The sequence below is a fragment of the Sinohyriopsis cumingii genome, chromosome 10 (genome assembly GCF_028554795.1).
Source record: "Sinohyriopsis cumingii isolate HCF-2022 chromosome 10, ASM2855479v2, whole genome shotgun sequence".
Taxonomy (NCBI): domain Eukaryota; kingdom Metazoa; phylum Mollusca; class Bivalvia; order Unionida; family Unionidae; genus Sinohyriopsis; species Sinohyriopsis cumingii.
In genome coordinates, this window is record NC_142970.1 from 1,998,482 (window position 1) to 2,026,171 (window position 27,690).

At 35.2% G+C, this 27,690-nt stretch overlaps 1 protein-coding gene across 1 annotated transcript in view; it reads left to right on the forward strand.

Moving 5' to 3' along the window:
* Window positions 1–27,690, forward strand: part of LOC149789488 (cytosolic 5'-nucleotidase 3-like) — an 83,246-nt gene that overhangs the window by 15,194 nt on the left and 40,362 nt on the right. The window contains exons 3-4 of the mRNA XM_089971503.1: window positions 9,037–9,106; window positions 18,828–18,874. Of these exons, the coding sequence (XP_089827629.1) occupies window positions 9,037–9,106; window positions 18,828–18,874 (117 nt within the window). The remainder of the gene's footprint in view (window positions 1–9,036; window positions 9,107–18,827; window positions 18,875–27,690) is intronic.

Consider the following 27,690-nt stretch of genomic DNA (forward strand, 5'->3'; position numbering starts at 1 on the left):
GAGCTCCATTTATTTCAACCACATGACATGATATGTTAGATCAAAAGAATACAATATATAAGATATTGCAAATTATAAAGCAGGCATCATTTGATAAATGTCTTGGAATACCAGTTTCCTTGCATTTTTGTGGTTGCTAGTGAATGATGGAAACATTAGGACTATGAATTTAAATGCTAATGAAAACGTCATTTATTTAACAAATGGAAAAGTAATAACCAAGAAAATAAAATAATATACAGTCATGTATTGTACACCTGGTCATAAAATGTTATGGGACCCATCTGGATATGAGAAACATCTCTATATGAAAACCAGGTACAGAGGATACGTTTTCCAGAAAATAGTTCTAACTTGTCTGTTTGTTTTAGTAAACAGCAGGTGTTGACCTGGATCCTAACCTTGATTCAAAGTTAGTAGTATCCATGTAAATAAGAGTAGAATGATTGGTTTTTGTCAGGGTCGTTAGGCATATGTGACATAAAGATGATCACGTGACCCCCTTTTTTATTTTTTATTTAACAACTTGGGGATTTTCAAACCGGCATTTTAGAATATGATATAATCTTTGTTTTAGAGAAATATTCTCAGTAGGTTTTTTTTCATTATACTGGAAAGTGTTGTGTTATTTGGAGTAATTTCAAATTACTTGGATTCAAAAGGATTTTAACCCTTTACCTCATAGAGCATAGTTACAAAGTGCAACATGCTATAAATAGGACACCTGTTACCTCTTCGACTCCATACGCATAGGCCTGCCTGTTAACTGTTAAGCAGTGTAGTGTATGTTACATTTAACAGAAATTTTAACCATTTTAAATTTTTTGGTACACATCTATTATGTGTGGAAAAATTTAAGAGTAATGTCCGATTGTTATAGCTGTGTAATTATTTTTCACAGAAGAATTTCTTATGTGCTTTAAAATCTTGAGAGAACTCGTTCACCATCAAGTCAGTGAGACCGTGTGACCAACCGTAGCTGCCATTTCTCATACTCGAAATTTACAAGTTTTTTGTCCACGTCTACATCACTAAGTCTTTTGAACTTGATAATTTATATAAACTAATTGCTGCCTACATCAATATCAGAACCTTTACCTAAGTTATTGAAGCTTTCATAGTTGTGATTCTAATCATGAAAACTTTGTAAGTACTGAATGAAATCTGCCACCTCCATTTTGGAGGGTGGAGATTACAAACCAGTTACTTTAAATAGCAGATATCAACCAGAGCATAAACAGTGACCACATGATCTGACGTAATTGTCATTCCCAGAAATTAGTATTTAACAGGAGGTTTTCCCTAAAGGTGGCGCTACGAAAACCCACTTAAAATGGCTGATGTTTATAGCAGACATCAAAAGGCGCTTCCATGTGAATGGAGTAGAGACATCAAAAGGCGCTTCCATGCGAATGGAGTAGAGGTGTCCAAAGGCGCTTGCTTGAGGTAAAGGGATTTTTAAAAAATCGTGGAAAATATGTGTACACATGTGAAATTCTTGAACAAAGACAGCTCTTATAAAATTTATTCAGATTTCCAAAACCAGAGTGATATTACTTGTTTCAGCAATGAACAGTAGACTTCAACACACTACAGGTTACATCGTACATCATTATCTTCCATCTTGGATTCTTCATCGGGACTTAAACTTGAAATCAATTAAATAGTTTGTTATTAGGGCTTCTAAAATTTAATTCATGGATTATTCTTGCATTATTTTTGGATTTGATTCTTAAAACCGTAAGTTCATATTATTTTCCATTTTTACAGTATTTTTCTAGGGAAATAAATTATTATATTTTTAAAAGCTTGTTGTTTTCACTCTTTCTTGTGTTACTGTTTATTCTAGCCTAAACACGTGACATAAGAATGTGTAATTAAAAGACAAAAGCTGCATTGAACAGTAGTTTTCATCAAGCCACATTGCCAACATCCTTTACATCCTGTCCATTTTGTTGCAGCAGATATAACTTTTCTGGTGTGAAAGGGAGGCTCCAGCTTTTATTTTTTCAACACTGTCACATATATGTATTGTTCTACATGTACTTTCACTAAGATTCAAAGCATGCTTTATCATGGCAGTATTCTGACCAGCTTCATACCGTTTCACTACTTCAAGTTTAACATCTAAAGAAATAACCTTCCTTGGTCTCTTTGGACTATCACTTGCTCATCTTTTAGATGGCATCACTAATAATGTTCCAAAATTGTAACAAACAATTTGTAGATATACATACATATGCAGCACTGAGGCCACAATAAACAGATTCGGTGGGGGCATAAGAGCTGGGCATTGTGGGTAATGTTTGCCTGTGATGGTAGCACAATCTATATGTATGAGAGTTATCTCAATAGTAGTGATTTTTTCAAATTTTTCCCCCATCTCACGTTATTTTGAATTTGTGTAAATCACATAAATCACGATTCAGTTTACACAAGTCACTAATTACTTATATACAGATGAATACAGGTACAATAAAAACAGTCCAGTATACTTGTCAGTAATATACATTTGCATAAATAGAGGATCTCAAATGATTTAATAATGAAGCTATGAAACATGTTAAACCTTGGCGAGCAAAAGCTGGCCATTATTGAACGAGTTTTATAAATTTAATAGTCAGTCATTACCCATTTGAGATTATTTTTATCACATAGTTTTTATTTCAGTGGAAATTATTTAGATAGAAGAATTAATAATTTCATTCATTCTGACAGAATGTAAAAAATAGAGTTGGACTAGCATAAACATTTCTTTTCTTTCAAACTGTAAATCAAAGAACAAATGTCGTTCCAAATAAACAGAACATTTTACACAGACAAAATCATTTTTCAACACAGAATGTTCAGTGTACGTGATGTTGCATTGTTTGATGAAGTACAGTTGACAGTCCATGCTTATGTAACTTAAAGTGTCTCTTTCACAGCTAAACATTACATTGTTGCGATATTCATGTGAAAGAAACTGGATGTGGAAATTCCCATATGTACTGTAAAGTATTTGTGATCGGATATCTGCAGTATTTGATTTGGAACAGCATCACATTTACACATTCATATGCATTGGTTGGATAAATTTCAGTCAGTTTAGAGACCAACTTATGTCCACATTCTTATATAAACAGAGGTGAGTTTATTTGCTCCTGTAAGTTAACATTTAAACCACACTTGTATATTGGGTGGATTCATTGTTACAGGTATAAATCCTCCTCCCCCCACATCAGCTATCAACTGAGCAATACCTTTGGTTTTACTTCTTGTTGTTCTTGTCCTGGGCTTTTAGCCATTTGTCTTGTTATGATATATTTACACGACATAACAAACATCCTTGTGAGTGAACTGGCCATATTCAGGTAGATGAGACCATTTTTTCCTCAATTCCTTTCGTGACTTGAATAAAAAAAATTGGTCGCCAAAATATTAATTGAAAACAAAACATTCCTGAAGGTAGGGATTAAGAAGTTTTTCCACAATTGCTGCCAGTCAATAAAGAGAATACTGCACAATAATTTTATGGGCTTATTTGGACCAATCAGAATCACATAAAGTGATATGTTAATATGTTATGATATCAAAAATATTAAACTGCACACACTATAGGCAAAGAGTACAGACTTTGATAAAAGCCATCTGCATATCTTTCTAGTTTTGCAAGTCTTCAGAGTCTCATTTATCAGCAAGCTTAATTGTTCTGATCATTGGTTTTTATGGAAACAAAATCAGAAACTTTTAAAATTAAATAATATTTTAATCACCAGTTGTAAAAGGATTGTTTTTAGATCAGAAGGGATTGATCAAGTATTTGGTATTCATGATACAGCCTTACTATGGTTCAAGTCCTATTTAGTCAACAGGACACACATGTGTCTATAAATAGAAAAAAATTCCAGCCCTGTTGGTCTTTGTTTTGGTGTTCAACAAGGCTCTATTCTTGGCCCACCTCTGTTCATTCTGTACACTCATCTGCTCTCAAGTATCTTTGATTAACATCCAGTGTCTCATTAATAGTACTATGATGACACACAAATATACAAATCTAACTGCCTTGTGTAGAGAGGTGCATTTATGATGTGAAGTCATGGATGACATGTAACAAGCTGCAGATGAATGATGATAAAAGTGAAGCCATCCTGTTCACTACACAAAGACTTTCTTATTTATTTCCTGTACCTCAAACAATAAGTATCAGCACTGCCAACATTAAATTTACACAGTCAGTATGAAACCTAGGTGTCATTCTCAACAGTATGCTCTCATTACACCAACATGTAATGAACATATGTAAGGCTGCTTATCTGGAGCTAAGGCACATCAGCTTCATTCAGTTTTCTTTCGGTTGGTGTCACTAAAACACTTGTGTTTCCTTAGTACCATCAAGATCGGACTATAATCTGTAATTCACTTCTATCTGGTTCATCTCAGTATCTACTACAGCAACTTCAAAAACTTCAAAATATGGCTGCTTGGATTGGGTATGAAGAACTGACCACACCTCTCCTTGCATTGTAATCTTCATTAGCTACCTGTTTGATCCAGAATCAAATACAAAATCTGTTCACTTTACTACATTTTGTTACTGGCTCCTGTCCAGTATGCGTGTATCTATCTAACATCATTTATGTGTACACCCCATCTAGAAACTTATGATACTCTTCCGGCACATGCATTCTCATTGTTCCCACTGTTAAAATGAAGTTGTGTTAACAATGTTCTTTTGTATACTAGGCCCCGTCTACGTGGAAAGAATTGCCCATAGACCTTTGACACAAGAACCCTGCAATCTCTTTAAAAAGTGCACTTAAAACTCATCTATTTCAAGAACAGACTTAAAGACTTAATAATCTTTGCTTCCTTAATTATTGTCAGCATGTTTTTGTTTTGGAATTTCATGGTGTTTGTTTTTGTAATCTTGTTGTTGTATATGTTTTTATGCATTATCTAATATTGTAAAGCGCTTCTGGCTTTTAATGATTTGGTGCTCTACAAAGTCCACATTATTATTATTGCTATCAAATTATGATTTCATGTAGCAGTATCATTTTTAAATGGCTACCACTTAAAACATATTTCCAGTTATTTGTAATATACTAATAGTATTTCAGGTTCTCTGAGATCCCACCAAAATTACGAATCCTCTTGAAGATATTTGTTATTTAATAAAAATGTGAATCAGTGCATACTTTTATACAATGTACATTTCCTGGCTCTAATTAAAATGTTGATTTTGATGTGAATTTATGTGTGCAGATAGTGGCCGATTTTGACAACACCATTTCCTCCTATACTGGAGCAAATTCCTACCGTAAGTATAGTCTCAATCCACATATCACCAGTATACTGAGAAGGGCTGAAACAAGTCAGAAATATGTACCCATGTATCTCTTCCTTATTATATGCTAGTTTATATTGGTACAGATTATCATTTTTTTTCTTATAGCAGGGGTCATGTTACCAGGCAAAGTGGATAGCTAAGTCAACAGAAAAGTTATAACTTTTCCTTTTGCTAAAAAAAACCAAACTTTGCTGTTTGATGTTTAAAATATAAACTGTAGTTTAGTAGTTTTAAAGTGCTCCCTCAACCCAGCAAATTAGTTTGTCTTGTAGCCCTAGGCAAAATATATTGCTGAACCTTAGCAGATGTTTTGTATCAATTGCGCTGATAAAACAGATTTTTGCACCTGCTTTTTTGTAGCTGACTGACCATTAAACCTCTTCCCACAAGTTATCATCTATTATCACTGCCTGGTTTCTGTTTCTCAACTTAAAACGTCAATAGGTAAACAACGTTTTATGTTTTAAGAACTCAGTGAAAGCACTTTCTAAATATATTTTTGACAATTTTAGCTGCCTTCTTGTGTTATTTTCTGCATAAAGTCATAAGGCAACCTGTCAAGGGATAATAATAGCAGACATCACTGTGTCTACAAAAGTCATATGACCAAAATACACTGAATCTATCTCTCCATCCAAACATACACTGCATATGAATATGATACATTCATGTACTTACAAAATTTGTTTATAATATACATTGAACACAGAATTTTCAGCATAAAGTATTGATTGAAATTAATGTTAATGTAAATATAAATATGAGAAATAGAGGACACAGTTCAAATAATAGAAATAAAACACAAAACACATAGACACACTGTTATGACTCTGTGGTCTTAAAGTAACAGAAAATAGTGAAAGCCAGCAAGTTTTATAAAATTCAACATTTATTTCCCTTAAATACAAAGTGAAAAAGTGAAGACCAAAAGAAAATAATATAGAATTTCTAAAACATGTCCTAATAATTAAAGTTCAGAATAAATTTTAGTGGTATTCCAAAAGAAATCAAATGCTGAAAGCGTAGAGGTGCCTTATATAATTTTATATGAGCACTTTGAATGGCCAGTGAATAAATAATTTCAATAAAAATATTCCAGCCCAGATGAAACACTGGACACATCAGTAAGACTGATTTCTGCTTCGGATGTTATTGCAGACATAAATAATTTTTCCAGTAAACAAGATTGTATACTTCGACCTGACCTAGGTCACAGCATTTCATAAAATAAACAAATCATTACCTAATGGAAAATATCATTCAGGAAGGTTCCAGATGTTTACAAAATAAAATCTTAGTCATAGTTAGAAGGTCTGTTACCGACATTTTAATAAAGAACATGGTAAACACAATGTCATTGACTCAGACCAAGATAGTGATCTTAATTTCTTATCCTTCAGTCAGAAAAAAGTAAACAATGTTGTTTAAAAATCTGTCCCAGATTTTGGACAAGGTCAGCTACAACATTACAGTTTTACATAACCCACAGCATATCATGAAATAAATTATCTAACAGACAATGTCACTTAAATATACATAATATGTGTGTGTGTGTGTGTGTGTATATGTATATATATATATATATATATATATATATATATATATATATATATATATATATATATATATGTGTGTGTGTGTGTGTGTGTGTGTTCTTTGCTCCCACTTTTCTCTATTCTGATCAAAAAGATAAGTCACTTGGACCTAATTTTGAATTCTAGCTTGACCCTCATTATAGTTGCATTTTTGTTGGCAAATTAAATTCACACCTCAAAAGCAATCCCTCTTCCCCACCTCTGAAAATTCTGACACTGCATCTATTATTCGTGTTTGGATGGAAACTAGATATTTACCTGGGTGTATTTTCTGACATTTCAATCCATCATTTGCATCTAGCAGTTTGTAGAACCAGAGAAAAGGGATTGTAACATCAGAAAATGAGGGATGGATATTCATTGCTCTTGGTATAGAAACAAAATGTTTTTAGGCTTTCTTTGGTCAGTGGTAGCCAAGATCTACATTTTTGGACTGGTTAAATAATGCATTTTTTTTTGCATTAAAAAAATAAAAATCGGGTAAGAAACCTCTCTGATGAAGTTTTCTGAGTTTACAATACTTGTGTTTGTTGCCGTCAGTGTCTTTCTGTACCAGCATGTCAGAGTTTTTTGTTTGCCATATGCTTCTCTGCTTCATTCTTTGATTTTTGCACCATGACACCATGGTTCTTACTCCAGAAGGCATTATACTATTTTTTTTCCAAATCAATAATGTTATACACTCACCCCATACTAACAATAGTCCATCTAATCCATCATTAATTATATAAAATTGTAACTCATCCAGCATTTAATTTCCATGAATTCAATGATGCAGTTGATCAAAGCATGTGTAATTGCTTACAAGTCGATTCCAACTGCAAACAGCATATTCTCTGATCTGCCATTTTATAATGCACCGTCAGATCAGGGTCTGTATTGTTGGTTTTACAGATTGCTCCTAACAAACTGCAGAGATTAGAGATATTGTTGCATTATGCAATGGAAGATCTTGGTCTCATCAGTTTGTAGTAGGGCTCATCTAGTAAGTGAATATATATGATAACCTTATGGGATAAGTAGTATAGTTACTCTTTTGTATAATTCCTCCTTGAGGTCCATGGTGTAATGATCTGTGCTATATTAATTAATACATCTTGTTTCTTTGTGACAGATGGCTTGTTCAAAATAGCTGTAGTGATATCATCCAGAAAATCATTTTCTTGAGATAAATCCTTCTGCACTTCCCAAGATTCAGTCTCAAACATTAGTCTTCACATAGCTAATAGGTTGGAATGGCTCTTTTAAAAAATACTATTTTTTGTGCCAAGAGGTTGATTTCTGGATCATAAAATAATTATTTTCATTTTTGGAATAAATAAAGTAAAATTTTAAATCTTCACGAGTAATTTCCCCACTGTCGTTTTTTTCTTCATAGCTGATTTATGTTTCAACTGAGGAACGCCATTGCAGTAATGTACTGGCAACATTGGTTATTATTTAGAAACAAGTGTCTGGTGAGCTACAAGAGACAAGAGTGTTTGTTTTCAGTATTAACTAAACTAAAGAGTACTTGGAGGTGATGGAATACTGTCATCTTTTATTCTTAGTTTTCATGGATCTTGTGACCAACACAAATTTAATAACCCTGTGTGATATGATCCATTTGCAAAGAAAACAGGATCCCATTTCTCATGAGAGACATGTCAGAACAATGACATTATTCTTGGCAAAATTAGGGAAACATGAAGAAAAATAGAGAGTACTTTACACACATATAATACATCTACATACAGTTTTTTTGTGAGGTCCTGATTTTTATGAATTTGTGTTTGTTACAAGCAACTAGCTTGAAAACCAATCAAACAATAGGACAACCCTCTGTGGAAACATTAGGACCCTTTCTGTGGAAACAGTAGGATCCTTTCTGTGGAAACAATAGGATCCCTTCTGTAGAAACACAGACCCATTTTACAGTCATACTGTCGAAGGTATTACGCTGATGAAGGTATGATTTTTTTTATTATACAATAGATATATGACTGACAGCTATGGACTGTGCATCAGTAAATTACTGACATCATTAGACTGGTACAACAGGTATGTAGTTACACCTAAGTTAGATAAGCATGCTGGATATAACTTATTTTTATGTTACTGTACTTTCAGGTCGTGGCTGATTTTGACAGGACGTTATCAAAGTACACTCACAGAGGCCAAATCTGTGCTACGTGTCACAGTACGTCCAACAATGAAAAACAGAAAACAAGGCGACTTTGTTTGACAACACTTAAATCTGCATTCATCTCCCCCCAGCTAATAATTAACCAGATTGTTGTGGAAAAACACCATCTAACTAGCCATTCCCATTATTTAACAGCTCCATAGTTACTATGTTTAAATTAATTTTCATAACACAGTCTGTTTACAAAAGTTTTGCCACCAACTTGATATAAATTGTAAAATAGTGTTTGCCACCATTGATCTGGAATATAAATCAGTAAGGAAATATGATTCATATCCTATCCCCAAAAATTGAACTTAACTATTCCAACATAACCACTAGCATTAATGTTACTTTTCTACAGCTCTGTTCATTCTCCACTCAACTGAAAATGAGAGTCCATTACTGTGAAACCTGCCTATTAGGGCCATTGCTAGATAAATGTGGTAAGAGAGGATAGTTTTATTTAGTAATATGGAATCATTAGGTGTGTTTGTAGTAAAAGATTGGCCTCATTTTAAGGATATGGAGATAATGAAGTGGCCTTATTTTATTTGTTGGGAGAAAATTAAGTCTTATGGATAGGTAGAAAATGAAGTGGTCTTATTTTTATGGGTAGGGATAAAAGGAAGTGTCCTTATCTTATAGGTTTTGAAAAATCAAGTTGCCTTATTTTATGGGTAGATAGAAAAGGAAGTGTCATGGTTTTATAAGTTCTGAGAAAAGAAAATGGCCATTTTTTGGTTGGGGAGAAAAGGAAGTGGTCTCGTTTTAGGAGTGAGGAGAAAATGAAGTGTTATCATTATTTTGGGGTGGGTAGAAAAGGAAGATCTCATTTTATTAGTAGGAAGGAGGGAAAGTTGGTGTAGGGACAAGGAGGGTATACTGTATGTAGTATAAAAATTTTACTTTTTTTAACTGTTTAGGTATTTATTTAAACAATTTTTTCTTTTATTTCATCAGTATTTTAATCATTTTAATGTAAACATATGCAAGAACTGTTCATAATGACTTTTGAACATAATACATTTTTAATTTTCTACATGCTCTTAATATGTTCCAACAATTCTGTTTTTTTATTCTGGATGAAGAGAGATAAAAGTCGTTTCACAATATTTGGTTGCTAAATGAATCCTTTTCTGTTCTACACTTAGATACTTTGACTCAGTGCTTCACTCATTTTAGTAGTTGTCATTGTGAATTTTTTACATTAAAACGGGGCAGGAAAATCTCAGAAAATAATCAATCCATTTTAAAAGGTTACAAATAAAGAGCTAAATGCCACTCATATGCAGACAGGTTTTTTTGTCATTTTCTCCACAAAATATTTTTCACTGGAAAGATCCAGGCAGAAATAAATTTCAATACAATAGTTTTGATACATGGAGTTCAGTATACTATAAAGTTGGTTCAAGTTCAGAGAGTTCAGTATACTATGAAGTTGGTTCAGGTTTCTATGCATGGAGTTCAGTATACTTTGAAGTTGGTTCAGGTTTCTGTGCATGGAGTTCAGTATACTTTGAAGTTGGTTCAGGTTTCTATGCATGGAGTTCAGTATACTTTGAAGTTAGTTCAGGTTTCTATGCATGGAGTTCAGTATACTTTGAAGTTAGTTCAGGTTTCTATGCATGGAGTTTGGTATACTTTGAAGTTGGTTAAGATTTCTGTGCATGGAGTTCAGTATACTTTGAAGTTGGTTCAGGTTTCTATAATAATAATAATAATAATAATAATTATGAGGACTTTGTATAACGCCTAATCTTTAGAAGCTCTAAGCGTTTTACAACATTAGACAACACCTATAAGATAAAAAACATATAATGCTATGATTACAAAAACAAACACCATGAAATTAGAAAACATTAAAAAAACATACTGAGAATATTTAATTTAGGAAACATTATTAGGTCTTTAAGTTTGTTCTTGCAGTCGAAATAAGTGAGTTTTGAGAGCCCTCTTGAATGTGATTACTGTGTCTTTGTGTCTAAGTTCAGTGGGCAATTCATTCCATGTTGCTGGGCACTGGTATGCAAAAGAACACTGTCCATATGACTTTGTTTTCATAGTGGGAATAATGAGTATACAATTGTCAGAAGAGGAGCGTAAATATCTTGCTGGTGTGTACATGTGGGTGAGGTCAGATAGGTATGTTGGACTAGAGTCCGACAGTGAAACGTAGCACAGAGAACAAATTTTTTGTTTGATTCTGGATTGAATGGATAGCCAGTGTAGGGTACAGAGCAGCGGGGAGGTGTGCTCTGATTGTGCTTCTCTAAGTATGATCCGAGAAGCTGTGTTTTGAACTTTTTGAAGTTTCTGTAGCAGATATTGAGATGAACCCAACAGAATTGAGTTTCAATAGTCCAGTCTTGAAAGTACTAATGAACACACAAGTGTTTTAGTGGCATCCACTGAAAGATATTTGCGAATTGAGCTGATGCGTCTCAGCTCAAGATATGCAGGCTTGCATATGTTCATGACATGTTGGTGTAATGTGAGAGTACTGTCCAGAGTGACACCTAGGTTTTGTACTGATTGTGTGAATTTAATGTTGGCATTGCTGATATTTATTGTTTGAGGTAAAGGATGTGAATGAGAAAGTCTTTGTGTTGTGATGAGAATGGCTTCAGTTTTATCATCATTCATCTGCAGCTTGTTACATGTCATCCATGATTTCACATCAGAAATGCACCTCTATGCATGGAGTTCAGTATACTTTGAAGTTGGTTCTGGTTTCTATGCATGGAGTTCAGTATACTTTGAAGTTGGTTCAGGTTTCTATGCATGGAGTTCAGTATACTTTGAAGTTGGTTCAGGTTTCTATGCATGGATTTTTAGTATACTTTGAAGTTGGTTCAAGTTTCTATGCTTGGAGTTCAGTATACTTTGAAGTTGGTTTAAGAACTCACAAATAAAAAGCCCAGCGAAATGCTCCTTGTGGTAGTCTTGCTTCAGTTTTAACAAATCTGCAAGTAAATTCCACAACACTCGTGTTTTGGAGGAGTTGAGCAAAATTTTTATCATATGAAAAGAGCAGTGAGACCATTGCATCAGCAATGAAAACTTAGCCATAAAAGAAGGGTGACATTTGGTGATGGAGACAGGTGGTAAAAATGCTCAATTATGATGCAGGACAATATGACCTATCATCATAGTGTGGCATCTGACATTTTTAGAAGGGGGGCTACAGTACAATTACTTTTGACAGCTTATTCAAGTCCAGTGAGTTGCACTGAGTAGTCAAGGAGTTGAAAGAAATCAAAGTACTAGGAATCTCAAACTGACCATGAATGGGTGAAAACTAGTCAAGGAAGTATCAACACTGACCATGAATGGCTGAAAACTAGTCTAGGAAGTATCAACACTGACCATGAATGGCTGAAAACTAGTCTAGGAAGTATCAACACTGACCATAAATGGGTGAAAACTAGGAAGTATCAACACTGACCATAAATGGGTGAAAACTAGGAATTATCAACACTGACCATGAATGGCTGAAAACTAGTCTAGTAATTATCAACAATGAGCATGAATGGGTGAAAACTAGTCTTGGAAGTATCAACACTGACCATAAATGGGTGAAAACTAGTCTTAGAAGTATCAACACTGACCATAAATGGGTGAAAACTAGAAATTATCAACACTGACCATGAATGGGTGAAATCTAATTTGTTTTACCAACACTGACCATGAGTGGGTCAAAACTAGGAATTATCAACACCGAGCATGAATGGGTATAAACTACTGTAGGAATTATCAACACTGACCAGAAAGGTGTGAAAACTACTGTTGGAATTGTCAACACTGAGCATGAATGGGTGAAAATTACTCCAGGAATTATCAACACTGACCACGAAGGTGTGAAAACTACTTTAGGAATCATCAACATTGGGAGAAGAACCTCAGATCTCACAGACACAGAGCTTTAACATTAGATTTATTTATATGCCATAGTGTGTAAATTTGAATGGTTAGTACAGAATTTAAACTTAATATTGTTTGCTCAAGGTTTGGTGACACATATGATGTGTTGTAAATGACACTTGTTGGAATAAGGTACTTGGGAGGTGGTGGAAACCAGATAACATTTGATGGACAACCATTTACTCTTGCATATATCATAACCATGGATTGTACCTGGGTGTGTGATGAAGCAAAGCAAACATGTTAACTACTTTGCCACCTAGGTTTCAATGTTTAGTTGGTGTATGTTGGTATTTCAGCTGTGACCTATGTCTTATAGAATACACTCTGTGATGATTAGTGAGACTTCCCAACTGTGACAATATTTTTGCATGCATGATTGGAGCAGTTTACACAAAGTTCACTCAGATCAGACAGGTTTATCTTAATATGGAGTTTGTTTGGTGTTTTTCATGGTAACAAGTCAAGTTGACTTGTTGAGACATGACTCAATTTTTCAATAGGTTTAAAGAAATCTAAAAATAAAATAAAATATACATTAACTCAATAGCAAATTTTATTATACCATTATTGAAATTTATTAAACTATTCATCTTCTTGAGCACTCTCATGTTTCCTATTTATTAGCTGACCTGTTACATCCTCAAGATCTCAGAAAAAAATGATAATGAGCTAGATCCTGACCTATTAATGAGGTAATTTTGCATCTCATTCCTTGAGGTTGTTTCCACTATTGAGGTAATTTTGCATCTCATTCCTTGAGTTTGTTTCCACTCTTGAGGTAATTTTGTATCTCATTCCTTGACCTTGTTTCCACTCTTGAGGTAATTTTGCATCTCATTCCTTGAGCTTGTTTCCACTCTTGAGGTAATTTTGTATCTCATTCCTTGACCTTGTTTCCACTCTTGAGGTAATTTTGCATCTCATTCTTTCAACTTGTTTCCACTCTTGAGGTTATTTTGCATCTCATTCCTTGAGCTTGTTTCCACTCTTGAGGTTATTTTGCATCTCATTCCTTGAGCTTGTTTCCACTCTTGAGGTTATTTTGCATCTCAGTCATTAAGCTTGTTTCCACTCTTGAGGTAATTTTGCATCTCATTCGTTGAGCTTGTTTACACTCTTGACGTTTATTTTGCCTCTCATTCGTTGAGCTTGTTCCACTCTTGAGGTAATTTTGCATCTCATTCCTTGAGCTTGTTTCCACTGTTGAGGTTATTTTGCATCTCATTCCTTGAGCTTGTTTCCACTCTTGAGTTTATTTTGCATCTCATTCCTTGAGCTTGTTTCCACTTTTGAGGTTATTTTGCATCTCAGCCGTTAAGCTCGTTTCCACTCTTGAGGTAATTTTGCATCTCATTTACGTTATTTTGCATCTCATTTGTTGAGCTTGTTTCCACTCTTGAGGTTATTTTGCATCTCATTTGTTGAGCTTGTTTCCACTCTTGAGGTTATTTTGCATCTCATTCCTTGAGCTTGTTTCCACTCTTGAGTTTATTTTACATCTCATTCCTTGAGCTTGTTTCCGCTCTTGAGGTTATTTTGCATCTCAGTCGTTAAGCTTGTTTCCACTCTTGAGGTAATTTTGCATCTCATTCCTTGAGCTTGTTTACACTCTTGACGTTATTTTTCATCTCATTCGTTGAGCTTGTTTCCACTCTTGACATTATTTTGCATCTCATTTGTTGAGCTTGTTTCCACTCTTGAGGTTATTTTGCATCTCATTCCTTGAGCTTGTTTCCACTCTTGAGGTTATTTTGCATCTCAGTCGTTAAGCTTGTTTCCACTCTTGAGGTAATTTTGCATCTCATTCCTTGAGCTTGTTTACACTCTTGACGTTATTTTGCATCTCATTCGTTGAGCTTGTTTCCACTCTTGACGTTATTTTGCATCTGATTTGTTGAGCTTGTTTCCACTCCTGAGGTAATTTTGCATCTCATTCCTTGAGCTTGTTTCCACTCTTGAGGTTATTTTGCATTTCATTCCTTGAGCTTGTTTCCACTCTTGAGGTTATTTTGCATCTCAGTCATTAAGCTTGTTTCCACTCTTGAGGTAATTTTGCATCTCATTTGTTGAACTTGTTTCCACTCTTGATGTTAATTTGCATCTCATTTGTTGAGCTTGTTTCCACTCTTGAGGTAATTTTGCATCTCATTTGTTGAGCTTGTTTCCACTCTTGAGGTTATTTTGCATCTCAGTCGTTAAGCTTGTTTCCACTCTTGAGGTAATTTTGCATTTCATTCATTAAGCTTGTTTCCACTCTTGAGGTTATTTTGCATCTCATTCGTTAAGCTTGTTTCCACTCTTGAGGTAATTTTGCATCTGATTCATTAAGATTGTTTCCACTCTTGAGGTTATTTTCCATCTCATTCCTTGAGCTTGTTTCCACTCGAGATAATTTTGCATCTCATTTTTTGAGCTTGTTTCCACTCTTGAGGTTATTTTGCATCTCATTCCTTTGAGCTTGTTTCCGCTCTTGAGGTAATTTTGCATCTCATTTGTTGAGATTGTTTTCACTCTTGAGGTAATTTTGCATATCATTCATTGAGCTTGTTTCCTCGCTTGAGGTAATTTTGCATCTCAGTCGTTAAGCTTGTTTCCACTCTTGAGGTAATTTTGCATCTCATTCGTTGAGCTTGTTTACACTCTTGAGGTAATTTTGCATCTTATTTGTTGAGCTTGTCCACTCTTGAAGTAACCTTGTTTCTGGTTGGCATAGTTTGTTTTCACTCTTGATGTCATATTTCTGATCTGACTTTGATTAGACATGAAATATCATCAAGATTTCTGGCAAGATCAAGAATGAGTGAGATCCACTCATATTAATATGATTCAACTGGCTAAGCTTGCTACTAAACTGAGGACTATTTTTCTGACCTGACTTTGATCAGACTTGGAATATATGCTTATACCATCAAGAACTTGGACAAGTTCAGTGAGTAAGTTGTCCATATCAGTGAGGTGCCTGATCTTGTTACTACTCTGGAAATGGTATCTCTTTTCTGATTTTCATTCAACTTAGGATATGTGCTTATATTAGATGATGAGCAAGACTAGTACTTAATAATGAGATCATTGTCAGAACTTGCTGACACACCGAATGCTAGATTTGTGATATGAATTTGATCAAACTTAGGAATTTTACTTGTATCATAAAAATCTTTGAACTTTGTTATGAGTTTATCTACACACATTGATGAGGTAATCTTGTTGCTCTGGAAGTCATACTTCAGATCCAGTATTAATCAGACTTGGAATATTGATTTATGTCAAACATTTGGATGAGTTTGTTAATGCGCATGATTCATACATTAATGAGGTGATCTTGCATCTGATTGACTGTACTTTGGTACCACTCTGGAGGACATATTCCTGATCAGGCTCATAGGATCAAGATCTTGTATGAGTTCAATATCCAAGAATATTCATAGGATCAAGGTCTTGTAGGAGTTCAATATCCAAGAATATTCGCAGGATCAAGATCTTGTATGAGTTCAATATCCAAGAATATTCATAGGATCAAGATCTTGTATGAGTTCAATATCCAAGAATATTCATAGGATCAAGATCTTTTTTGAGTTCAGTATCCAAGAATATTCATAGGATCAAGATCTTGTATGAGTTCAGTATCCAAGAATATTCATAGGATCAAGACCTTGTATGAGTTCAGTATCCAAGAATATTCATAGGATCAAGACCTTGTATGAGTTCAATATCCAAGAATATTCATAGGACCAAGATCTTGTATGAGTTCAGTATCCAAGAATATTCATAGGATCAAGATCTTTTTTGAGTTCAGTATCCAAGAATATTCATAGGATCAAGACCTTGTATGAGTTCAGTATTCAAGAATATCCATAGGATCAAGACCTTGTATGAGTTCAGTATCCAAGAATATCCATAGGATCAAGACCTTGTATGAGTTCAGTATCCAAGAATATCCATAGGATCAAGACCTTGTATGAGTTCAGTATCCAAGAATATCCATAGGATCAAGACCTTGTATGAGTTCAGTATCCAAGAATATCCATAGGATCAAGACCTTGTATGAGTTCAGTATCCAAGAATATTCATAGGATCAAGACCTTGTATGAGTTCAGTATCCAAGAATATCCATAGGATCAAGACCTTGTATGAGTTCAATATCCAAGAATATCCATGGGACCAAGACCTTGTATGAGTTCAGTATCCAAGAATATTCATGAGGTGATATTACATCTGTTTAGCTCAACGTGTTACCACCCTCAAAACTACTTTTAGGAAATTTGGTTATTATTAGCAAGATCAACATTATTGAAATTAAGCACAATTAGAAATAGTTGTCGGACTGTACACAGTGTAATCATGTCTTTTTCTTCCTTCAAAACATATATCTTCTTTTTTTTGAGGAAAGCAAGGGAAGTAACTCTTGATATTGAGGATCATGGGTTTGAATTTCAGACAATTCTTTCTCTTGGCAAAAAATTCTGCAAACCCGATAAAAAAACATAAAAAAACATTTTGACCAATATTCATACATTTCAGTAGAACATTTTTAACAATTTGCAAAATAATACACTTTAAGAATTATAATGAATAATTTGAAATTTATAAGTAGGGAAAATATAAAATGTAAATATTGTCATAAAAAATATACTGCTTTAGGCTAGCAGAAACTTGTGCTGTGTTAAAGATCATAATTTCTTTGAACAATGATAGATATTTGTTTGCAAGTAATTGTTTTTTTCTGATATTGATTTTATTCCAGTCTGAATATATTTTCTTGTGAAAAACTGAAGATCAACTTATTTGCAGAGAATTCTAATATATTTATCACATTTGACAGATTTACTAATTTTTGTTAATTATAGCTTTATCTTTGGACTTGTAAAATCGGTACAAAGCCAGCTTAGTGAAATGGCCAACTATTAAGTTATGTTAAGTCATGTGAGTGATATCACCAGGTGGGACTGTTGTTATTATTGTAAAGCATGTCTAATGCAGCATTTATAAAAATTAACTTGTGTATTTATTGGCTGTGATATCCAACTTAGTTTCTCATGTGATTCTTAGGACAGACAGCATGACCTGATACGAAAATGTGTGCAAGTAATTTAAATAATACATTAAATCAGGATTTGAGTTTTGAGTGGGTAAAGATGTAGGATTATATTTGTAAAAATGGTTATTACATCTTAATAAAAAAGTTGAAAAAGTTTTAGGACAAATTATTTAAATTTAGTAGCACAAGGCTCCCTCAACCACTTTAGAATAAGGGAAATAACTGTTACATATTGTGAATGAACTTGTTGCACATTGGGGTTAATTCCCATATATCTGCATATATAAAAGTAGATCAGAACTTTTTCCATCAGAAATCAGATAGCCATATGCTAGACTTATTGTTATGGAATTATATTCATGATAAAAAAAACTGAATTTACAAGTTAAATGAATTATCATTTGTATATTGTGAATGCCTTTTGAGTGGTACCATGCAAGTTTGTTTTAACTGCAAGCAACAGAGACACTGATCTGGCATATTGCATTGACAGATCAGGGTCTGTGTTGTTTGTTCTTCTGATTAGTCCTTACAAACTATATACATCCAGATCTGTCAGTGTATTATCCAATGGCAGCTCTAGATCTGTACAGTTGCAGTGGGATCACACTTGTACACTGGTGGATTTACTTGAATTGCTTCTTTCTAGCTTATATACCATATGGTCAGTATATCATGGTTTTTTCACAAACTGTTTAAATTGTGTCAAAAATGGATCTTATTCATACCATTTCTGAAATGAAAAAAAAAAAAAAAATTTAATTATTTTTACAGATGTTCTGGAAGAGGGTGGTGTGCTGCCAGATTTCTACAAAGAAGAGGTCTCTCTCTCTCTCTCTCTCTCTCTCTCTCTCTCTCTCTCTCTCTCTCTCTGCATTTAATATTTATGTATTTAATAGATCAACTGGCCATAAGGACAAGTGATCATGTGGTATCGTCCTTTATTATCTGTCATCTCTTCAAAATTGATGTTTATTTATAACAACTCTTTTCAGAATACTGCTCAACTTTATAACATGCTTAGTCAACAGCACTGGAAACAAATATTAATGGAATGCCTGAGATTCATTTTCTGTGTCTGTTCTGCATTATAGTGGTGCCTATTAAAAGAGAAGATTGTCAGGTTAATCATCCAACATAGTACCCATAATTACCTGGTTAATCATCCATCACAGTACTCATAATTACCTGGTTAATCATCCATCACAGTACCCATAATTACCTGGTTAATCATCCATCACAGTACTCATAATTACCTGGTTAATCATCCATCATAGTACTCATAATTACCTGGTTAATCATCCATCACAGTACCCATAATTACCTGGTTAATCATCCATCACAGTACTCATAATTACCTGGTTAATCATCCATCACAGTACTCATAATTACCTGGTTAATCATCCATCACAGTACCCATAATTACTTGGTTAATTATCCATCACAGTATCCATAATTACCTTTTTAATCATCCATCACAGTATCCATAATTACCTGGTTAATCATCCATCACAGTACCCATAATTACCTGGTTAACCATCCATCACAGTACCCATAATTACCTGGTTAATCATTCATCACAGTACCCATAATTACCTGGTTAATCATCCATCACAGTACTCATAATTACCTGGTTAATCATCCATCACAGTACTCATAATTACCTGGTTAATCATCCATCACAGTACCCATAATTACCTGGTTAATTGTCCATCACAGTATCCATAATTACCTGGTTAATCATCCATCACAGTACCCATAATTACCTGGTTAATCATCCATCACGGTACCCATAATTACCTGGTTAATCATCCATGACAGTATCCATAATTACCTGGTTAACTTAACCTTGCTATATCGATGTGATTGTGGATTGCATACTGTCTTAACCCATCTACATGTAGAATAAAGTTGTGTGTGTGAAACAAAATTGATCTGGAAAATGATATTAATTAAATATTTAATAAAAATGAAAGAAGTAGAAGTGTTGTAGCAGTTATAGTGGATGAATTATACTGTCTTGTTATCTACATTGTTATTAAGGAATGTTCAGAGTTTGTCAGGATTGTATATAACTTTGATGTATGTCACTCCGTTACATTTCTCCATCAAATACATTATCCAATCACATTACAAATGAATTTCAGTCTTTTGAATCCAGCCTTTTTCAGAATGATGAAAATATTTGTCTCTTCTATAGAATGTAGAGTCTACAATTAGTATATTTAGCTGGGTACTCATCACTCTTCCATATCTATAGAATGTAGAGTCTGCAATTAGTATATTCAGCTGGGTACTCATCACTCTTCCATATCTATAGAATGTAGAGTCTGCAATTAGTATATTTAGCTGGGTACTCATCACTCTTCCATATCTATAAAATGTAGAGTCTACAATTAGTATATTTAGCTGGGTACTCATCACTCTTCCATATCTATAGAATGTAGAGTCTACAGTTAGTATATTTAGCTGGGTACTCATCACTCTTCCATATCTATAGAATGTAGAGTCTGCAATTAGTATATTTAGCTGGGTACTCATCACTCTTCCATATCTATAGAATGTAGAGTCTGCAATTAGTATATTTAGCTGGGTACTCATCACTCTTCCATATCTATAAAATGTAGAGTCTACAATTAGTATATTTAGCTGGGTACTCATCACTCTTCCATATCTATAGAATGTAGAGTCTACAGTTAGTATATTTAGCTGGGTACTCATCACTCTTCCATATCTATAAAATGTAGAGTCTACAGTTAGTATATTTAGCTGGGTACTCATCACTCTTCCATATCTATAAAATGTAGAGTCTACAGTTAGTATATTTAGCTGGGTACTCATCACTCTTCCATATCTATAGAATGTAGAGTCTACAGTTAGTATATTTAGCTGGGTACTCATCACTCTTCCATATCTGTAGAATGTAGAGTCTACAGTTAGTGTATTTAGCTGGGTACTCATCACTCTTCCATATCTATAGAATGTAGAGTCTACAGTTAGTATATTTAGCTGGGTACTCATCACTCTTCCATATCTATAGAATGTAGAGTCTACAGTTAGTATATTTAGCTGGGTACTCATCACTCTTCCATATCTATAGAATGTAGAGTCTACAATTAGTATATTTAGCTGGGTACTCATCACTCTTCCATATCTATAGAATGTAGAGTCTACATTTAGTATATTTAGCTGGGTACTCGTCACTCTTCCATATCTATAGAATGTAGAGTCCACAGTTAGTATATTTAGCTGGGTACTCGTCACTCTTCCATATCTATAGAATGTAGAGTCTACAGTTAGTATATTTAGCTGGGTACTTGTCAGTTAAAGCTTTAACTCAATACAGGCAGCATACTTCTCAAAATCTTTTTTAAAAAAAATAACCTTCCATCTGCAAAGTGGATTTAAATATCTTCAATCATTGGTAACTTTGCTTATTGTTTTTCTTCAGTAATTTTGCATATATTATCCACCATCAAAGACTTTGTCATTACTTTGGTGTTAGCATTATTTTCTAATGATAACTTCATATATATATATATATATATATATATATATATATATATATATATATATATATATATATATATATATATATATATATATATATATATATATATATATCTATGTATATATATATATATATATATATATTGAGAGAGAGAGAGATGTACACATTGGGTACTGTTTGGATTTTCGTTACAGCTTTGCTGCATTTGTAGGTAGTTTACACCTTTTTTCTTGTTCATTGTATTACTTAGTGTTGATAATATTTCATTTTTCATTATGGTTGCAGTTGTGACTACATGCACCAAATGTAAACAGTTCAAGGTCTCAGAAGGACACTTGTGCAGTATTTTTCAGAAACATTAAATATGCTTTGTCTGAACACTGCATTGTCTGCTAAGTCAGCAGAAATGGACCTAATCCATGGTTCTGCAGAAACAACTGAATGAAAGAAAAGATGTTTGAGATTTAAATCTTTTGATATTGAAGTTCTGAGCCTTCATCCTAACACTGAGTCATTTGTGAGTAAGGTGGTGCATATCCCTATTACCCTTCATCCCAACACTGAGTCATTTGTGAGTAAGGTGGTGCATATCCCTATTACACTTCATCCCAACACTGAGTCAGTTGTGAGTAAGGTGGTGCATGTCCCTATTACCCTGCCTCATCTAAAATTTTCTCTGACTTGGCTGTCAGCAACTATCACCTCTAGACAACTAGAGCAGGATACTGTGTATTTGAATTTGTCTCTAACTTCTTATTTTGAATTTGGACTTTAGTTCCTTAGATCAGTGGATTAGGTGAAGGCAAATTGATAACCATAAGGTGCTAAAGTTGGAGAATGCCAATTGATACCTGTCAGTACTTAGGTGATATATGAATTTCTGAAAGAACTATTTTTATGTTTCCTAGAATTGTCTAAATTGTTATGAAACTTGTTTGTCTTCTCAGTGTTAGATTATCTAGCCTTAGTTCTGGCTTGCAGGGTGAGTGAAATGCGTACCATTCAGTTGACCTGAACTATCTTTAGTTCTGTTAGATGGTTTAGTGGTTCTAATAATGCAACCAGTATTTATAGCCCATTGCTTTAATCAGAAGGTGGTCATTATCTTCCTGTCTTAGCTGGCTTCCTTGAGATCTGAAGACCCATTTTGGAGTGCTACCTTGGATGTGAATAAAGCATCGGCCATGACCAGCAATATCTTTCCTCCAAGTGAAAGGAGAAAAAAATGTAAGATGTGACTTACCAAGCTTTGGCCTTTTGGTTGAAGTGGATGATTTGCTCAGCATATTCAGAGATGTCACAGAATCAGATAGACCTTGTGGAAATATTTGATTTGTTTCAGGGAGCATCACATTCCAATATGTTATTGAGGCTGTCAGCTGGCATGCATAGTTGACATTCTTTGGCTTGTATCTTCATGATTCAGCCTCAGTGAAAAGGGAACTAAATCTTGTGGGTCTCATGGTAGTTGTCCAGATGTCCCCAAACCCATAACCTCATCACAGCATTGACTTGAAACTTTCATTGTACTAACTCCGAATTGTCTTTAGTAAGGAAACACTATATGCTTCTCCATACTACTAATTTAAAAGCTTCACTGTATTCAGATGCTGCTAGGAACTATCCCACAGTTGTGCTGCCTCATTAGGAGTGCAGTTTTATCCTTGATATGAGGACCATTGCCATAGCATCCCTGAATGGGGACCAAGATAAAGGTTGGATGTTGATGCATTAGCTCCACCTTGAATGAATGAGGGGTTGGGTGATGGAGGAGGATGAGATTTGGACATTTCAAGTGGCATTAAATGAAGTTACCACCTCATTCCAGCAGGTCTATGTCCCAATCTTTCCAGGATCTTCAGAGGCTACAATCCCCTCCAGTTTGAAGAGACTTACTGGGACACGGCCCTGGTAGGATCTGCTGTTGTTCCTTCACTAATTGATGGTAAAAGAGCTGACTCAGAAATTATTTCCATTGCCCAGAAGGGCTCACTATTCTCATGAATGGGACCTGTTCATCTTCAAGCTTGGAAGCAGTCATCCCTGTGGTGTCACATACTCTCATAAACTGTCCACCCTCCGTCCCAGTATTTCAGTAGGTGCCAGTTTACTGAGGCATGGTTTCCATCCTTTCCGCAATAAGAGGGTTATGGGCTGTAATGTGTGTATCCTTTCCACAATAAGAGGGTTATGGGCTGTAATGTATGTATTCTTTCCACAATTAGAGGGTTATGGGCTGTAATGTGTGTATCCTTTCCTCAATAAGAGGGTTATGGGCTGTAATGAATGTATTCTTTCCACAGTAAGAGGGTTATTGGCTGTATTACATGTATCTGTTCCACAATAAAAGGGTTGTGGGCTGTAACATGTGTATCTTTCCACTACAAGATTGTTATGGGCTGTAATGCATGTATCCTTTCCACAGTAAGAGGGTTATGGGCTGTAATGCATGTATCCTTTCCACAATAAGAGGGTTATGGGCAGTACTTCCAAACCCTCCAGCACTTTCAATGACCTATGTTGTCCATATTCAGTTGGTATCTCTGTTGGAAGAGATGTGCTCCCTTTTAATGAAGGGTGCAGTAGAGAGGGTGAAGAGCATACAAAGTCTGGGATTTTATTCCCAGATTTTCTTACTTTCAAAGAGAGGGGAGAGTTTTGACTAACCACTGATCTTTCCCCTTTGAAAAAAAATCCTTCTTCAGGAGTGATTCAGGATGGAGACAGCTGCTTAAGCCAGAAAAGCCACTAGGCTGAATGAGTGGGCAGTCTCCATAGACCTTCAGGATACTTATCTTCACATCCCTATCTTCACAGCCAACAGAAAATTTCTATAGTTTTGTCTTGGACAGGAGATATTCAATATCTGTCTCTTTCTTTTAGACTAGCTTATGCTCCAGAAGTTTTCACCAGGGTGATGTGTGTAATAGCAGTCCATTTAAGGTCCTTAAGCATTCCCATCCTATAACATTCAATGACTGGATAGTACACAATGTCTGTAGATGTGCCCATTTGATGGGATTGTCTCTCTGTTGAGAGACGGTGATTCATCATGGCCAAATCCACAGTCAGTTGAAGATAGAAGTGGGGATGAATTGCCTCACCTATCAAGGAATATTCGTATACCTCCCAGCCAACGTTCCCTCTAAGCGAATGGTAGATGTGCATGCTATGCGCACTGCATTGTGCAAGCATTACGGTAATTTTAGCTTTAATGTTGGATTGAATATTTGGTAATTTTGATCTGCTCCGTGGAGAACAATTCAGCTGTGCGGGGATGTCTGAGCAGCTGCATGACTGCGCGCGCGCAGCTTAGAGGGAATGTTGCTCCCAACACAATCTTACAAATGCTTGCTTTTTTTTAGCTAGACAAGGCATCATTGTCTGGATATCTCTACCGCTCTTCTGGGGACTCAGAATGTGCCATTGGACTTAGTTCCTCTATGAAGGATTCATATATGGCCTCTCTAGTTCTTGCTTCAGGGAACTGGAAACCACATGAGGACTCCCCCCTTGTCTCAAGTTGTCTGCCCAGATTCCCTTTGCCTCCAAGTTTCATCGCCATCTGAGCTGATGGAGAATCAGGCCATGTTTGTGACCTGAGTTCCAATTCTCATTCTGGAACCTCATTACTTCCTTTGTACCAGTGCTTCTGATTCAGGCTGGAGGGCTCACCTAGAGCCCAAGGGAGTAGTCAGCAGGGCCTGTGGTCTCAAGACAATTTTCCCTCCTTAATCTAGAAATGAGGGCTGTTTTTCTAGCACTTCAATCATGTATCAATTGCATAACACATTGCTACAGCTTGGTTGTTACAGAGAACATGTCAGACATAGTTTACCTCAGTTGCAAAAGAGCACTCATACCCCATCTGCCTGCATGGAAGTTTGGAACCTGCCGCATTGAACAGCATTGGAAATCACTCTCAGAGTCAGCCACATTTCAGACAAGAGGAATGTTGCAGAGATATTGTTCAGACAGGAGACAGATGTCCTCATGGAAGCAGAGCTTGTTGCAGAGAGACTTTATTAACTGTAGGGCAGTTCAATATTGGATTTGTTCATACTGAACAACAAGTTTCATCTTTTATGTCTCTCCAGGGCAAGACCAGATGGCATGGGTAATGGATTTTTTCAGTCTGAAGTTGGATCAAATCACCACCTTCACACCTGGTTCATATGAAAGGGTCTTACTGTCATGACCAGTGTTTAGGATAGTTTGACAAATTCATCACTCCACTAGACCATCAGCCTTCAAGGTTTATGATGCAACCGGACAAATTTTGTGTAATTAGTGCCAGAGGAGATGCAGTGATTGTTTGCTCCCCATTGAACTGCAGTTTCAGATTTTCATTAGTGCTTAGGTGGAACCTCTGATGTGTTCTTTTGACACTTTATAAATCTCCTTATAAATCTTTGAGTAAAGCTTCTTTAGGAATTTTACCTTTCACACAGTCTTACTCTCCTTAACAAGGGGAAGGAGTCAAATTCATGCTTTATCAGTGAAAAGGTCTCTCTGTTTTTTCACCTTGGGTTTCTGGCTAAGAATGAGTTACCTTCAGTAGCTGATGTTCTTATTGAAATGCACAGTTTCAGTCATATCTGTGCTAGGATTGATCAAGATAAATTCCTTTGCTGGATATAGCTTTTTGATTCTGTATAGCTAGATGAAGCAGAAAAAGAAAGGCCATGATCATCATTTTCTCCCCATAAAACGTACTTCAGATATTTCAGCAGTCATCATCTTGAACTGGATTGTTTGGACTTGTAAAAAAAGCTTATCATTTTCTAATTGCAAGAGATTTCTCTTTCATGAAAATCAAACCCCATGTGGTCAGGGCTAGTGTTGCATCATGGTCCTTTTGAATCATTCTCCTTTAGATGACATACTGAAAGCAGTTTTCTGGTGATAACACAGCACTAGGTCGATAAAATATGTAATATTTTCCTGCTATTAAGATGTAGTCTTTTTTGGGTGTGCTAATAATATGTAATATTTTCCTGCTATTAAGATGTAGTCTTTTTTGGGGTGGGCTGATAATATGTAATATTTTCCTGCTATTAAGATGTCTATTTTGGGTGTGCTAAAAATATGTAATATTTTCCTGCTATTAAGATGTAGTCTTTTTTGGGGTGGGCTGATAATGTGTAATATTTTCCTGCTATTAAGATGTAGTTTTTTTGGGGGGGGGTGCTGATACTATGTAATATTTTCCTACTATTAAAATGTAGTTTTTTGGGGGTGGGCTGATAATGTAATTTTTTCCAACTGTTAAAATGTAGTCTTTTGAGGGAGGGGTCCTGATAATATGTAATATTTTCCTGCTATTAAGATGTAGTCTTTTTTGGGGTGGGCTGATAATATGTAATATTTTCCTGCTAATAAAATGTAGTCTTTTGGGGTGGGGTGGGCTGATAATATGTAATATTTTCCCGCTATTAATGCACAGCTTTCTTCTCCCTCTCAGCTTTGGTTTCATTCAGTAGCAGACCAAGTCAAAAAAGGAAGATATTTTGATTGTCAGAAGTTGACTGAGGTATCATATTGGGATTATTCTGTTTTTTTTTTTATTCTAGATCCCCTTAGTTACTAATTGTAGGAGGGAATAATGTCCTTAGGTTTGGACACTAGTGCCAGGAAGAGATATAGTAATGCAATGATAATATGTAGGTTTGTATTATATGGTAAAAAAAAAGTTTTAGCTTTCATAAAGCTACATTTTTATTGTAAATTATGCTTCTCAGAGAATGCTGACATAATCACATTATGAGTACTGTATTTCATGTATTTTTTTGTACCTTTTAATTTTTTGTACACAATCCAGTTATCAAACTAATAATTATTTAAATGTATCCTCACCGCTGTGGTGGCCTAGTGGTTAGAGCATCCGCCTCAGATGTGGGAGGTTTTGGGTTCAATCCCCAGCCAAGTCATACCAAAGACTTACAAAAATGGTACTAACATCTGCCTCGCTTGGCGCTCAGCATTAAGAGGTTAGTGTCAGGTCTGGTCGGCCTGGTGTCAGGATAATGTGACTGGGTGGGACATCATGCTACATGTCTGCGGCATGTTGCCCCAGTGCTAGACATCGCTATAAACTGTCACACTGCAGACATCGTAGCGATATGA